Source organism: Geotrypetes seraphini, chromosome 11 (genome assembly GCF_902459505.1).
Source record: "Geotrypetes seraphini chromosome 11, aGeoSer1.1, whole genome shotgun sequence".
Taxonomy (NCBI): Eukaryota; Metazoa; Chordata; class Amphibia; order Gymnophiona; family Dermophiidae; genus Geotrypetes; species Geotrypetes seraphini.
Window position 1 is genome coordinate 57,215,525 of NC_047094.1, and position 14,041 is coordinate 57,229,565.

General features: G+C 37.2%; 1 protein-coding gene across 7 annotated transcripts in view; it reads left to right on the plus strand.

Moving 5' to 3' along the window:
* ANKS3 (ankyrin repeat and sterile alpha motif domain containing 3) overlaps window positions 1-14,041 on the plus strand; it is a 121,255-nt gene that overhangs the window by 59,316 nt on the left and 47,898 nt on the right. For all 7 annotated transcript variants that reach the window (XR_004541097.1, XM_033963425.1, XM_033963427.1 and 4 more), the window contains one exon: window positions 12,805-12,929. Coding sequence is in view for 6 of the 7 variants with exons in the window: in XM_033963425.1 (XP_033819316.1) it covers window positions 12,805-12,929 (125 nt within the window). In the remaining variant the exon portion in view is untranslated. The remainder of the gene's footprint in view (window positions 1-12,804; window positions 12,930-14,041) is intronic.

A 14,041-nucleotide genomic window follows, 5' to 3' on the forward strand; every position in this document is an offset into this window, starting at 1 on the left:
CTAGAGCAATTCTGGGGTTTTTTCCAAGCCAAATAAATTTTGTTAACATCTTATCCAATTTTTTGTAAAAAGACCCCTGAAAAAAAATTGGTATCATACCCATTTGGTAACAAACTACTGGTAATATCATCATTTTTACAGTTTGCACTCTCCCCCACCAAGATATGCATTTCTGACACTTTTTGTAATAAATTTTTTTCATTAATTTTCATAGTCTCATCCACAGTTTTTGTAATCCAAATTCCTAAGTATTTTAATCCTTCTTCTTTCCAAATAAAAGAAAATGAGTTAAATAAACTTTTTGTACAATGTACATTGAGTGGAAGCACTTCTGATTTATTCCAGTTTATTTTATAACCTGAAAATTTTCCAAATTTTTCAATTAATTCAAGCAAATTTGGAATAGTTGTTTCCGGATTTCTCAAATAAAGTAAAATATCATCCGCATATGCTGATAATTTATATTCTCTATCTGAATGCGGAATACCCTGTATCTCCCTTACCTGTTCTATAGCTAATAATAAGGGTTCTAAAACGATATCAAAAAGCAAAGGAGATAGTGGGCATCCTTGTCTAACCCCCCTTTGTAGAATAAATCTTTCTGAAAAATTGTTATTGATATATAATCTAGCAGCAGGGGAGCTATACAATGCTTTTATTGTTTGTATAAATCCGGATCCTATTCCAAACCATTCCATTGCCTGAAACATGAAGATCCATTCCACTCTATCAAAAGCTTTTTCAGCATCTAATGAAATAGAGAATGCTGGGTCATTAATGGATTTTGTCAAATATAACATGTGATGTGCCAGTCTAGTATTATGAGATGAGTGTCTTTGAGCAACGAAACCTGTCTGATGCATATCTATAATGAAAGGGAGAGCTTTAGCCAATCTTAATGCTAATGCCTTAGTTAAAATTTTTCCATCCACATTTATTAAAGAAATTGGTCTATAATTTGAAACCAAAGTGGGATCTTTATTTGGCTTAGGTAAAACTATAGTTATTGATTCAGCCATAGTACCTGTAATACAACCTTTATTTAGTTGTGTCTGATATAGTTTTAATAAATAGGGCATTATAATGTTTTGAAATGATTTATAAAACTCCACTGTATAACCATCTCCACCTGGAGCGGATCCAACCCTAAGGGATTTCAAAGCTGTATCTAATTCTTTAAGGATATTGGTTCTTCTAAACTTCGTTTTATATGTTCAGGAATTTTTGGTCCTTTTATTAACTTTAAAAAATCTAAACCATCCTTTTCCTTTTTCGAATAAGGCTCAGAAGAATACAAATCTTTATAATATTTTAAAAATTGTTTTATAATTGGATCAATTTGAGATAAAATTTCACCATTCTCATTTTGAATAGCAATTATTTTTGTTTTTCTTTTTTTCGCTTTAAGATAATTTGCTAGCATTCTTCCTGCCTTATTCGAATTTCCATAATACAAAGCTTGCTGTACAAATAAATCTTTTCTAATAATTTTTGAAGAAATTTCATTATATTTACCTTTAGCTTTTAAAAGTTCTTGTTGTGTCAAATAATTCCATTTTCAATTAATTTTGATTCTAAAGACTTCACCACTTTTTCCAATTCTGTAAATTGTTTTTTTTCTTTTTTTATTTGTAATGCTGAATAAGAAATAATTTGTCCTCTAATATATGCTTTAAAAGCATCCCACAAAGTCTCTATTGAAATTTCTTCTGTATCATTAATTTGAAAATAATCTTTTATTTTTTCTAAAAGATTTTCACAAAAATCAGTATCTGTGAGCAATGTATTATTTAATCTCCATATAGGTCTATTTCCATTCTGATCTATTATTTTGATTTCAATCCACACTCCGGCATGATCAGATAGTATAATTGGATCAATGACAGCCTGTGTGACTTGATGTACTAATTGATTAGAAACAAAAATGTAATCTATTCTAGAAAAAGAATTATGAACCTGTGAGCAAAACGAAAATTCCCGACCATCAAAATGAAGAATACGCCAAATATCTTTTAAATCACAAGATTGTACCAAATTATCAAGGCCTAATGATTTTATAAATCTTCTCGGACTTTTATCCATCAGTGGATCCATAACAGCATTGAAATCCCCTGCTACTACTAGATTTGAAGTAGCAAGTGGAAGAATTAATTGTTGCAGAGTTTTAAAAATTTCATTTTGGTTCGAATTAGGGACATATATATTGAAGAGCGTCATGGTGGTATTTCCCATGTCCATTTCCACATATATCCATCTTCCAAGAGGATCAGCTGCCTTAAATTTAAATGAAGCAGAACATTTTTTATTTATTAATATAGCAACACCAGCTTTTTTTCCTATTGCTGAAGAAAAGTAACATTGTTTGACCCAATCATCTTTTAGCTTTATAGATTCGTTATTTGAAAGATGGGTCTCTTGTATGCAGCATATATCAGCGTTCTGTCTTTTTAAAAATAATAATGCTTTTTTTCTTTTAATCGGGTGATTGAGACCATTAACGTTTAAAGATATTATCTTAAGATCCATTATGCATTAATATAATTTGTAATGTAACATCCCAATCTTCAATATTTTTTTTAATCTTTTTTTTCCCACATATAAGATAAAATAAAGAATTACCTATTGTACACAGACCCTTGAAATTTAATACCCCCCTATTTCCTCCCTCCCCACCCCATACATATACGAATACTTGGAAACGCAAAATTAGATCAGGTTTAACATCACTCCTTACAAGCTATAAAATATTTTAATATCACAAGCTCCATAGTATTAATGTAAATACTACTATTAAAATTCAACAATTTATATATCTTTGTTTTCTTATTTATATGAATACTTTTATTTATTTATCTAAATTTTGTTGTGTTCAACTAAATTAAATATATATAAGATATTTTGAATTTATAAAAAGGATAAGATTATTAGAATACTTTAAGCAAACATTTTATCTTTTATAAATTCAATCATTCATCTCATTCATTATAATTTCTATTCTATGAGATACATTCATCTAAAATTAAAAGGTAAAAATTGTGAAAAAAATAAAATAAAATTAAAATCTATCATAACCCATTCTCTTACTCATTCTTATTCCTATTTTAATAGGTCAATTGAAAACTTTAATGATTCCTATCCATAAACCTTTTTCTCTATATCCAGTAAAGAACTGTATCTTATAGAGAATGGATTCAGCTTATATCTGAATCATAAAACATATTCTTACTATGAAGTTATTATTATTTTCTTTGTAAATACAGTTTATTTCATTCTATATTTTATATCTAATATTAAATATATTTTCATTCCGTATAGTTCCGTTGGTATGAATGCCTTTTTTTTTTTTTCCTTCAAGTTTCCTCTTCTTCCTCCGTAGACGTGATGACGTGAAAACAACCTTTTTTTTTTTTTTTTTTCATTTCCGGTGTAGTTCATTGGTTGAATAGAGATTTCCTGCAAATGCATGCTTCTTCGTGTTTTTGTTCGGCAGTGTCATAGCAACCATCATACCTCGGGTATTTCTGTGTCTCTGAGGGACTATATGGCAGGGAGACATTCACCTCGCAATCCTCTCAGTCTATTTGAAATCCGACTCAATCCTCCAACTCCCTGAGTTGTGCAGCAACACACAGCATGAAGTCAACATTCCGCCCCTCCCCCATGTCAGCCACTCATCCACGCTCTCACCGAGCCAAGTTCCGTGCTCGTGTCATCGATCTTTCTCTTTTTTAAAAGTAAGTTGGAAGATTCTATATATTCAAATCAGTTAATTCAAACTGTTTTTTTTCAAAGTCTATTTTCAGTAACGATTTAAAATAATATGAAATATAAACACAGTCATTTGAAAAAAAAAAAATATCAATCTTGATAAACTTACTCAGCGTTTTATTTAAGAAGTCATTGGTTGTTCACATTGTTCTATATATTCTGCTAATTTCTTGTAATCTGTGAAGTTTTGTGTTTTATTTCCCAAAGTTACTTTCATAATCGCTGGATATAGAAGTCCATATCTTGCTCCTAGTGCTCTTAATTGAGGTCTTAAATCCAGTAGTTGTTTTCTTTTTAAGGCAGTTTCTCTGGCAAAATCCGGTACAATGTGTATACGTGCATCTTGACATCTTAAATTTTTATTTTCTTTAGCCAGTTGACATATTTCAGCAACATGTTGGTATCTTAATAGTTTAAATATTAAAGTTCTTGGACCTTTTTGTAATGTTGTTTTTTGTCCTGGTATTCTGTGTGCTCTTTCAATTTCGAGAGGCACTTTGGATTTAAGAGGCAGGATTTTTGGAAGAAATTGTTCCAGGAAAGTGATGGGATCATTTTTTTCCACTCCTTCAGGCATCCCTATAATTCTTAAATTATTTCTTTTTTCCCTATTCAAACAATCTTCCAAGTCTCTCTTCATTATTTCCATTTCTTTCCAAGCTTTTTTATTTTGCATGACTTCAGTATGTACCTCTTCCGATTTTTCTTCTAAGTGAGTTATTTTGTTATCTATTAGGTCCACTCTTTTTGTAAGCATGGCTACGTCGTCAATTGCCTTTTGAAGTTGTTTTTTGATATCTAAAACGATATCTTTGATCTGTCTTATTTCCATCATCATGTCTGTTTCTCCTTCTGAAGGCAGCGGAACCTTTGAAGGTGTCCCTGGTTCAGGCTTTGATCTTTTATTACTGCTTATTCCTGATCCTCCGGCTCCTGTATCGTTTTTATTTTGTTTGCCCGATGCCATTTTCTTCTTAGCCACTGTTTTTTCAATGAATAAATCGATTTTGAAGCTTTAAATTTGAAATATTAGCTTGTCTGACATGGAGCACAGCTATTAACCGACCATTTGCCTGCGTGTCCAAGTTCTAGAATCCGAAATATATATATTTAAATAAAACTTAGTTTTGGGGAGATTATTTATTGATCATTTTAGATCAGTGTTTGGGGCTGGAAAAGTTACTACTGTTCTTTGCGCCATTTTTTCCCCTTTGATACATACACTGGTAGCAGTTGCTGAAAATGCAATATGCAAAGTTGCCTCAGAAAATTTCTGGTGGATGGAGGGAAGAGGATCACACAATGGGTTCTGATGACCTCGTTTTTAAGAATTAGCTTTTTGTATGTGCACTGCCCAGAAGCAATAGAGTAGTCGCCAAAGGCATTGAAAATAGATTCATTAAACTCTTCCTACCTCCATTTCACCTCACTTCCACCGTGAGTGTTCCAGAGTGTTTTTAGTCTATTCTAAATGTTGAGAGTTTTTTTTTATTTTTGGTTTTCTAATACATGCAAACTTCTGTGCATTCTGAAAACATTTGTTTTAATTTTAAATTAATTTTGTTAATTACTGGAGACCCAATAGACAATGTGGAGATGGTTGCTTTGAGGTATTCAGTCCTCCAAGTCTTTCTAAATATAGCAGCATTAAAATTAGGCTTTAGGAGGTAGGGGATCCCGCATCTTACCACCACAAATTGACAAAATATGACTGGATTTGCAGGAATTAGAGATGAAGGAAATGAATGAGAAAACATAAAAGGTGCAACAAAAGCATTTTGAAGCGAGCAATTGAGCAGGTAAAATCCTGCCACATAAAGTTAAAATAGCAAATGTTTAGGAATTTAATTGTAATGATTAAAGACCCAAATGGACAAGCATATAGAGACAACAAGAACATTAAACAAGCATTTGTTCAGTACTATTAAAAGCTAAACAAGCTGGAAGAGATATTGAGTCTGGAGAACATAGATCAGAGATTTCCATCCTTTTTTATCTCAAGGGCCACAAAGTGGTAATGAGAACGATCTGAGAGCGCAAACATCCACCCCCACAGTTGGCACCCTCCCACTCTTGCCTCCATCCACCCACTCACCTCAGCTCTTCAAACCTTCCGTAAATTTAGGAATGTTACTTCTCTAGCCTTTCCACCACCACCCTAATACTCTCTCATTTCTGCTTCTTTAGCCCTATATATACTCCCTAGACCCAACTGACCCTAATCAGGCTGAAGCCAGCGGGATAAGAAGGGGTGAAGTCCTGCATAGATCAATATTTAAAGAAGGGGTAAAGTCCTCTGCCATAGATCAATATTTAAATGGGGTAGTATTATCAAACTTAATGCTGGGGGAGGCAGGTTAGTTATCCAGGCCAATAATGGAGGAAGATGAGGTATTAAAAATGGCTAGGCCTTGGGATTAAATGGTTTCACCACAAAATTGTACAAATGCTTAAGGATATATTGAATAAGCCCTTAACAAAAGTGAGTGTTTTCACTTTAGATTTTTATTTCAAAAATTGTTATATCTCCAAATATAAATGCAAAAAAATCAAACTTAACCCTCTATATAACAGTGCTATATAGTTTATAAATGCCAAATAAACAAACAGTCTACATTTTGCTTTAATATCAATGTGGTTTACATAAAAACAAGAAGGACAGGAACACCATTCATTTAAGACTACAAATCATCCAAAATACTGCAATTAAACTAATATATAAAGCTAGAAAATTCAACCCTCCTAATAAAATCACATTGGCTACTGATCACTCAAAGAATCGCTTATAAAATCTTACTGCTTACATTTAAAACAAAAACCTCGCACGTCCCAGGTTTCATTGATAGATTGCTCATCCCTTACTGTTCTTCGAGAACATTAAAATCCTCTAATCAATTTCTCTTAAATGTGTTCCTTCCGTACAGCATTTATTCTATGACACCACTCGGAAATAAATCTTTTCAGTTACTACCCCTACCCTTTGGAACTCGCTTCCTCTACAGTTACAGGAAGAGAAACATCTCGATAAATTTAAAACAAATTTTAAAACATTTTTATTTAGGGATGCATATGATCAGTGACATCACTACCCTTCTGAGACTCCAGTAAAGGAAGAGCATAACCTCCCTCCCTCCCCTTGTGTTGTCCATCATCATTTTTCTTTTCTATTACAATTGTAGTTCTGCCCTCCTTTCCTTTGGTCCTGTATGTTTTTGTTTTTGTCATATTCCCCCAAAGTTTTTAAATATTTTTATTCTCTAGTTTTGTACACCACTTAGATAGTTATTTTAAGCAATATATCAAATTTTAATAAATTTAGAAAAGAAAAGATAAAGGATTTAAAAAAAAAGTTTCCTTCTATATTCTTTGTGGCATGGCTGACTCCTGAAGGTAAAATAAGTGTGATCCATAATGGCCTATAAACTTCCAAAAACAAGAGCAAGAGTACTCTTTTCACAAACATTGAATACAGAGCATAAACCGCTATAATGAACTTCTATCAATGAGTCAAATAGATGCATCTCTGTCAAACCAATCCAGAAATAAATCCCAGTTTTTATCAAAAGTTGCTATGTGCCCTTGCTTAAGAGCTTAACTATCTTGAGGATGTGACTATATTGTTATATTCTTGGGCCCTGATACATAAAAAGCTTTCCATGACAGTAAGACTCATTAAAGCAGTCTTACTGTTACGGAAAGCTCTGCCGATGCACAAAAGGGTTCTCTGTAGCTGCTATCAATGGTCATAGCAGCTACCGAGAACCCTATGCAAATGCATTACAAGGAGTTCATTAGTATTCTAATGAGCTTTCCTAATGATGTACTAAATGGCATGCCCCCACAGCACTGAATAATCAGTGCAAAAATTTTCCGACAGGTCTGGAACTGCCGGTAGCTGTTGTGCACAACACATGCACAACAGTTGTGCCTCTTAAAAAAAAAAGCTGCCTTCTTCCCTCTCATTAAATGGTCGCTTTTCCTGCCAGTTCCTGTTTTGGAGCCAGCAGGAGAAACCCCAGTCAGCTGATTAGCGGCTTCCTTGCCTCTGGCCCTCCCCAGCTGAGACACCCCCCCACCCTGACACCTCCCTTCAACCTCTAGTTTGAAGACCAGCAGGAGGGATCCCCACTCCCCCCTGCCTTGGCTACTGCTGCCCAGATACTCCCTGACCCCCACCTGTACCTTCTAGTGAAGAACGGAAGGAGGGGGATGCTCTGCTGGAAGACCTGCCTATTTAAAATGGCAGTTCTCCCCTTCCCTGTGCATCCTGAGCGAATCGGGACCTTAGGGAGGGAGTGAGGGAGGGAGGCAGGCAGGCTGGCTGGCTTTGGGGGAGGGGTGGGACAAAGGCTGGAAGGCAGTGAGGGGGACATAGGAGGGAGGGAGGAAGGAAGGAGAGAGAGAGGCAAAGAAGGGGGGTTGTAAGCCGAAGAAAGACTAGAGAGAGAAAGGCCTGGACCAAAGGGGAAAGACAGAAGGCAGATGCTGGACTATGGGAGGTGCAGATAGAAGGAGAGACACCCTGAGGAAGAACAGAGAGATGGAAGATCATAACAGAGGATGGAGAGAGAGGGAGACCTGGAACAAAGGTGGTGGTAATACAAAGGAGAACTGACACAGAATCTGAGGAGGGTAACAGAGGGAAAAGTGAGAGACCTGGACCCAAAGAGGATGGGGCTGGATTGTGAAAGAAATGTTGGATAAGAAAGAAAGAAAGAAATATTGGATGCACAGTCAGAAGGAAGTGCAACCAGAGACTCATGAAATAACCAGACAGCAAAGGTTGGAAAAATGATTTTATTTTCAATTTAGTGATCAAAATGTGTCAGTTTTGAGAACTTATCTGCTGTCTATATTTTGCACTACATTTGTCTATTTTTCTATAGTTGCTGAGGTGACATTGCATATTTTAAAGTCATCTGCCTTGACATCTTTGAAAAAAAACCAAAACTCGTAAATGATAATTAACATTTTCTCTGCAAACAGTGTTTTTGTGTTTTTTAAAAAAATTTTATGGTTACCATTATGAATTAATAAGATGAAGTGTGTACATGAAAAATGAATGGAAGAAACTGGGGGCTGGGGCAGGGCTAGAGCGGGACTGAAAATTAATAGATGTCCCATTTTGATGAAAAAAATAAATGGTCACGTTACGAATAGCATGCATATAATTTGGGGAAAGGTGGAGGTGGTAGTTTTCTCCAGGAAAACCACATTGCTGCTGCCTTATATGGATCCTGAATACATTTATGGACTTCTAATCAGTGTTTAATTTTGATCCAGAACAAATGTCAACTTTTGCTGAAAGGTACTAATGAGAAATTGAATATCATCTGCTTAAGCCCAAGTCACTATTGAGCAATAAGAGACTAAAGAGTATAGGGGCCAGATCTAGCCCTTGAACACCAAAGGAGGGAGGATACTTATCTGAGAATGTTCTATTAAACAAGGCCAGTTTCTTCTAACTATGAAAGACGTATAGAATGATCAATGACTTCAAATGCAAATTATCTATGCCAACAGCTGAGCAAATTGTAAATAGATATGAAAAAACACTGTTTAAAATGTCTTTATGCAAATGCCAGAAGCCTAAGAAATAAAATGGGAGAGTTAGAATATATTGCACTAAATGGAAAGATAGATATAATGGACATCTCTGAAACCTGGTGGAAGGAAGATAACCAATGGGACACTGCCATACCACCATATCATAGTGATAGGATGGATCTAATCGGTGGAAGCATAGTGTTATATGTTAAAGGACCTAGAATCGAATGGACTAAAAATTCTACGGGAGCAGAAACACACCTTGAAATCCCTATGTGTAGAAAGTCAATGTGTATGGGGGAAAAGGATAGTGATAGGAGTGTATTACTGTCTGCCTGACCAGGATGAACGGACAGATGCTGAAATGTTATCAGAAATTAGGGAGATTAAAAAACTGGGTAACACAGTAATAATGGGTGATTTCAACTACCCCGATATTAACTGGGTAAATCAGGGCACTAGGGAAATAAAATTCCTTGATGAAATCAAGGACTGCTTTACTTAGGATTTAGCTCCAATAGGTACTTGGGACCTGGGTTGGCCACTGTTGGAAACAGGATACTGGGCTTGATGGACCTTTGATCTATCCCAGTATGGCAATTCTTGTGTTTTGTTGTGGGGTGTTTTTTTTTTTTAGATTTTAAACATTTTTATTCAAGAAAGCAAGAAAAAAATGCACAGGCTGAATGCCAACAAACGCAATTCTTGTGTTCTTATGTATAATTGGAATATCCCTGGATCCATCGAGATGACAGATGATCTCATTTGGCATGGCCACTAAGGCTGGGCTTTCACAGAAGTCAAACTAATGAGAACAAAAGGAATTTGTAGAGTTTAAGAAAGTAAAGAGGAGTTAAGCCATTGCTTTTTCAGTGATTTGACCTCAAAAGGAATATTAGATATGGAAGGTTCACAGTATTTTCCAGCTAGCTCCTGTAACATTCCAGCTGAGTCATTGAAAAGGATGACAATGTAATTTGAAAACCAGGTTTCCAGAGTGTTTTGTCCCTGTGCTGTCCCATAAAGTAGGTTTGGCACAAAGGAGTATGGAGTATTCCTTTTGTGAATTTATCAAGGGAAAGATAAGCATGGTGCACCAATAGCTGTCATTGTAACATGGAGATTTCTTTCCTGACTCAAGATTTAGTGAATAGCTAAGGTCTCTGAATCGGCACTATAATAAAAAGTGACTCGAGTCATACCTAGGGCACCCCCACTTTTTGTTTTCAAACACTCACCACCTGCATGGACATCTACTTTCTGCCCAGTCACTCTTTCCATCTCTCCGTGTATTGCCCCTGCCTCTGTTGCCGCTGCATGAACTACCACTTATATCTGTCCAGCCCAAACCTTTGCCTTTCTACCACTACATGCCCATCTAACACTTCTATCACTCCCTCTTTCTATGCCTTAGCACACCTTGCAACAGAACTTCTCCTCATCGTAATTCCTCCTCCACTTCCTAACTAATGCTCCAACTACTGCTCTTTACTGCCTATTCAGCCAATACCTGTACCTTTTTCATCCATTGCTGCTCAGCCCACTGTTATCTGCCCAACCAACACCTTTGTCACTTCTCCCATTGCTGCTCAGCCTATCGGTCTGTCTACTGCCTTAGCTAAGTGCTTGCCCAACCACAATGCAGCACTCAGTGTTGATGGTTGGTCACTGTCCTCCCCTCCCACCAACTTTGCCACAACTACCTGTTGCATCCCTCACTCAGAACTTCCACAGTTCCTTTTCTAGTCACATTGTGTCATCACAGTCAGTAGGAGTGAGCTGGGGTGGGAGGTTTGTAGGTAGAAAAGAAGTATATTAGAAAAGAAGGAAATGATGTGAGGACGGAGGGAGATGTCTAGAAAACCTAAGAGAAGGGAGAACAAGATGGGTAACGAGAATGTTTAAGCAGAGAGATTAGAGGAAAGAGGCAAAAGAAGAGAGACTGTAAAAGGATGGTGTTGATTGGAGGGTAGAAAGTGGAAAGAGAGAAGAAATGAGATACCTTTTGGGAGAGAGATTTTAGTGATACTTATTTATAAGACAAAAAAAATGAAGAGTGAAAAGCAGCATAAATGTAAAAAAAAAAAATAATAAAATATATCATTCAAGTATACCCAGTAAAGGTTGGATGACTATTTTATATTTGATAGGAGTGAATTGAGTGTTTTCATTAAAACTGACTTCACTGAATTTTCCATAATGTAAATGGAAATAAATATACTACATAATTCAAAGGGTGCCAGTGAATCTTCTGACCAGGGTAAGAAATCTGTAGGGTTCCATGTTATATTTATATAGTATAATTTATTAGCACCCTGACCTTTTCCTTATTTCTGAAAAGCGTAACCCTAGTCTGAACTATCTTTCACATTCCCCACTGAGGATTTTAATACTCTTTTTGTAGGTGGTGGTGGCACTTGACCTTTGATATCTGCCTTTCCAGCAAAATGTTCTGAGTCATATATTGCAATAATGTTGCTGCAGGAGTTTTTGTACATTAAGAAAAGGGTTACCACTATTACATTCGGAAACTTTTTTTAATTTGCATGTGAGGAAAGTAGCCTGCCTTAGGCATTCTTAGGGACAAATTTCCCTGTAGGCAGAATCAGCAACTTCCTTGACACCAGAAGTGCACCCAGTCATTGTAAGTGGTAATTGAAAACTTCCCAGTCTTTATTTTAGACTGACTAATAGTGCTGCCCAATTCAGGAAAAAAAAATGCGATTCGATTCGATTCAGCCTATTGAATCGATTTTTCAATTCGATTCAATTTTCCTGCCCAATTGGGTGTTTTTTTTAAAACATCCTGGTGGGTTTATTTTATAGCCACTTCACCCCCTTTGCCTTCTCCTACCCACACTAGTTGCATCTTCGGAGGCAGGACAGCCTAGCAGAGGCCCTGAGGCTGCAGAAGGGAATTACTCGCTAAAGTTACGGAAGGAGAGCGGTGCAGCTGCTAATCCAGGCTAGTGTTACCGGGAGGGTTTGAAAAATCACCAGGCAGGGGAATCTACAAGCCGGTGAGAGAGTTTTTTAAAAAAATGTTTTGAGTGGTGGCATCTGACAGCAGGATTTGTGATCGCGATGACAGCCGAGCACGGGGAGGAGGGTTGGGTCCCGAATCGGAGAGGCCGATTTTTTAAAAATATACATTGATTCACCCAAAGTGAATTGGTGAATCGATTCGAATCGGAAATCGGGCAGCACTACTGACCAGCTTAAACATTGAAAGGAATCCCAACTATGGGGCCACTGCAGCTTATGAGGTTGAAGTGGGATCCTTCCATTCCAGCTGGAGGATTAAATCCACACTGTGCTTGCTGGTATTTGAAAGCTTGGAAGTTGGAAGGGAGAACAAGCACATGCACCCCCACATTATGAATCACCTGAGCTGTCACGTGATTGACACCTGGGCTAACTGGGCAGTATGGGAGGAGAGGGGTTGAATTAGGTTCCTGATTTTTTTTTTTTCCTCTCCCTGTTCTGCAGAACCTGGCCGAGTTCCTGGACCAGATTGGGTGTTTGAAGTACTTATCGGTGTTCGAGGAGCAGGATGTTGATTTGCGTATCTTCCTTACCCTGACAGAGACAGACCTGAGAGAAGTAGGCATCACGTGAGTCTCCCCTACTTTGAGACTCTGAGCAGAGCTATGGTGTATTTGTATCTATCTTTTTTTCTTGGTTTTTCAACCGAGCTCAAACATATGGTATGAATTAAGACTGATTCTTTCTTTGCTGTTTAGTGTAGATTGTGAATTAGTTCAATCTATGGGGGATTATCACCCTGCCATCCAACCCATTGGACCATTGCAAAAACAAGAGGCTTATATTTTCTGTTTAAAAAATAATAAAAAGGTGGCTCTACTTATTTGCAACCATTCATCTTACACAGTGCTGTGCCATGGTCTTTTCCTCCAAAGACAGAGCAAAGCAGAATGTTCTTTGTTGCAAAATGTTTCAGAACAGAAAAAAAAGCAAGCTGATTCCAACACTATATTGACAACTAGTCATTTGTTTGATTTTGTAAAGAAATTCATTTTCCTAAAATAGGCCTGCCTGTCTCTCAAAAGACAAGAGAGTAAAGCTCACAACTCTAGCATGGTTGTGAAGGAGAAGTTCTGTCCTGCCCCAGGGAAATCCCGTTAAGGAGTCCTGTTTCATCAGATATTTCATGTGGCAGGAGAGTGCAGCTATCTTTTCAGAGTACATGAGCCCTGCCCCTTAGCAGAGCCGCTCAGATGGGTGAAAACTTTTGAGGAAAGGCCCTGAAATATGCTGTAGCAATTATTATCGAAAGGTTTAAATAGGCCTGGCACTGTCCAAAAGGGGCAACTGAGGCTGGAGAAAAGGTTATGTATCCTATATAATAAAACGCTAGCCACGCATGCGCACTCAGACCTGCGTGATCTGTAATCCCTGATCTGTAGGTCCGTGGCCAGAGTGCATATGCGGCGGCTAGACAACACGGGAGAAACAGACTTCACTCAGAGACGGCATTGACACAGACAAAGTGCTGCACAGGTACTGGAGGGGGAGAGCTTCTGCACATACCCTCCCGGCGAGATGACTTAAATAACAAACCTCCCTCCAGCGTTGACAGCCGCAGCACGTTAAACAGGCTGCTTCGCGACTTTCTCCTGCAGTTGAGTCCTTCTGCCGCGTCACTAATGATGTCATCAATGACGCGACAGAGAGACTCAACGGCAGAAGAAAGCCACGAACCAGC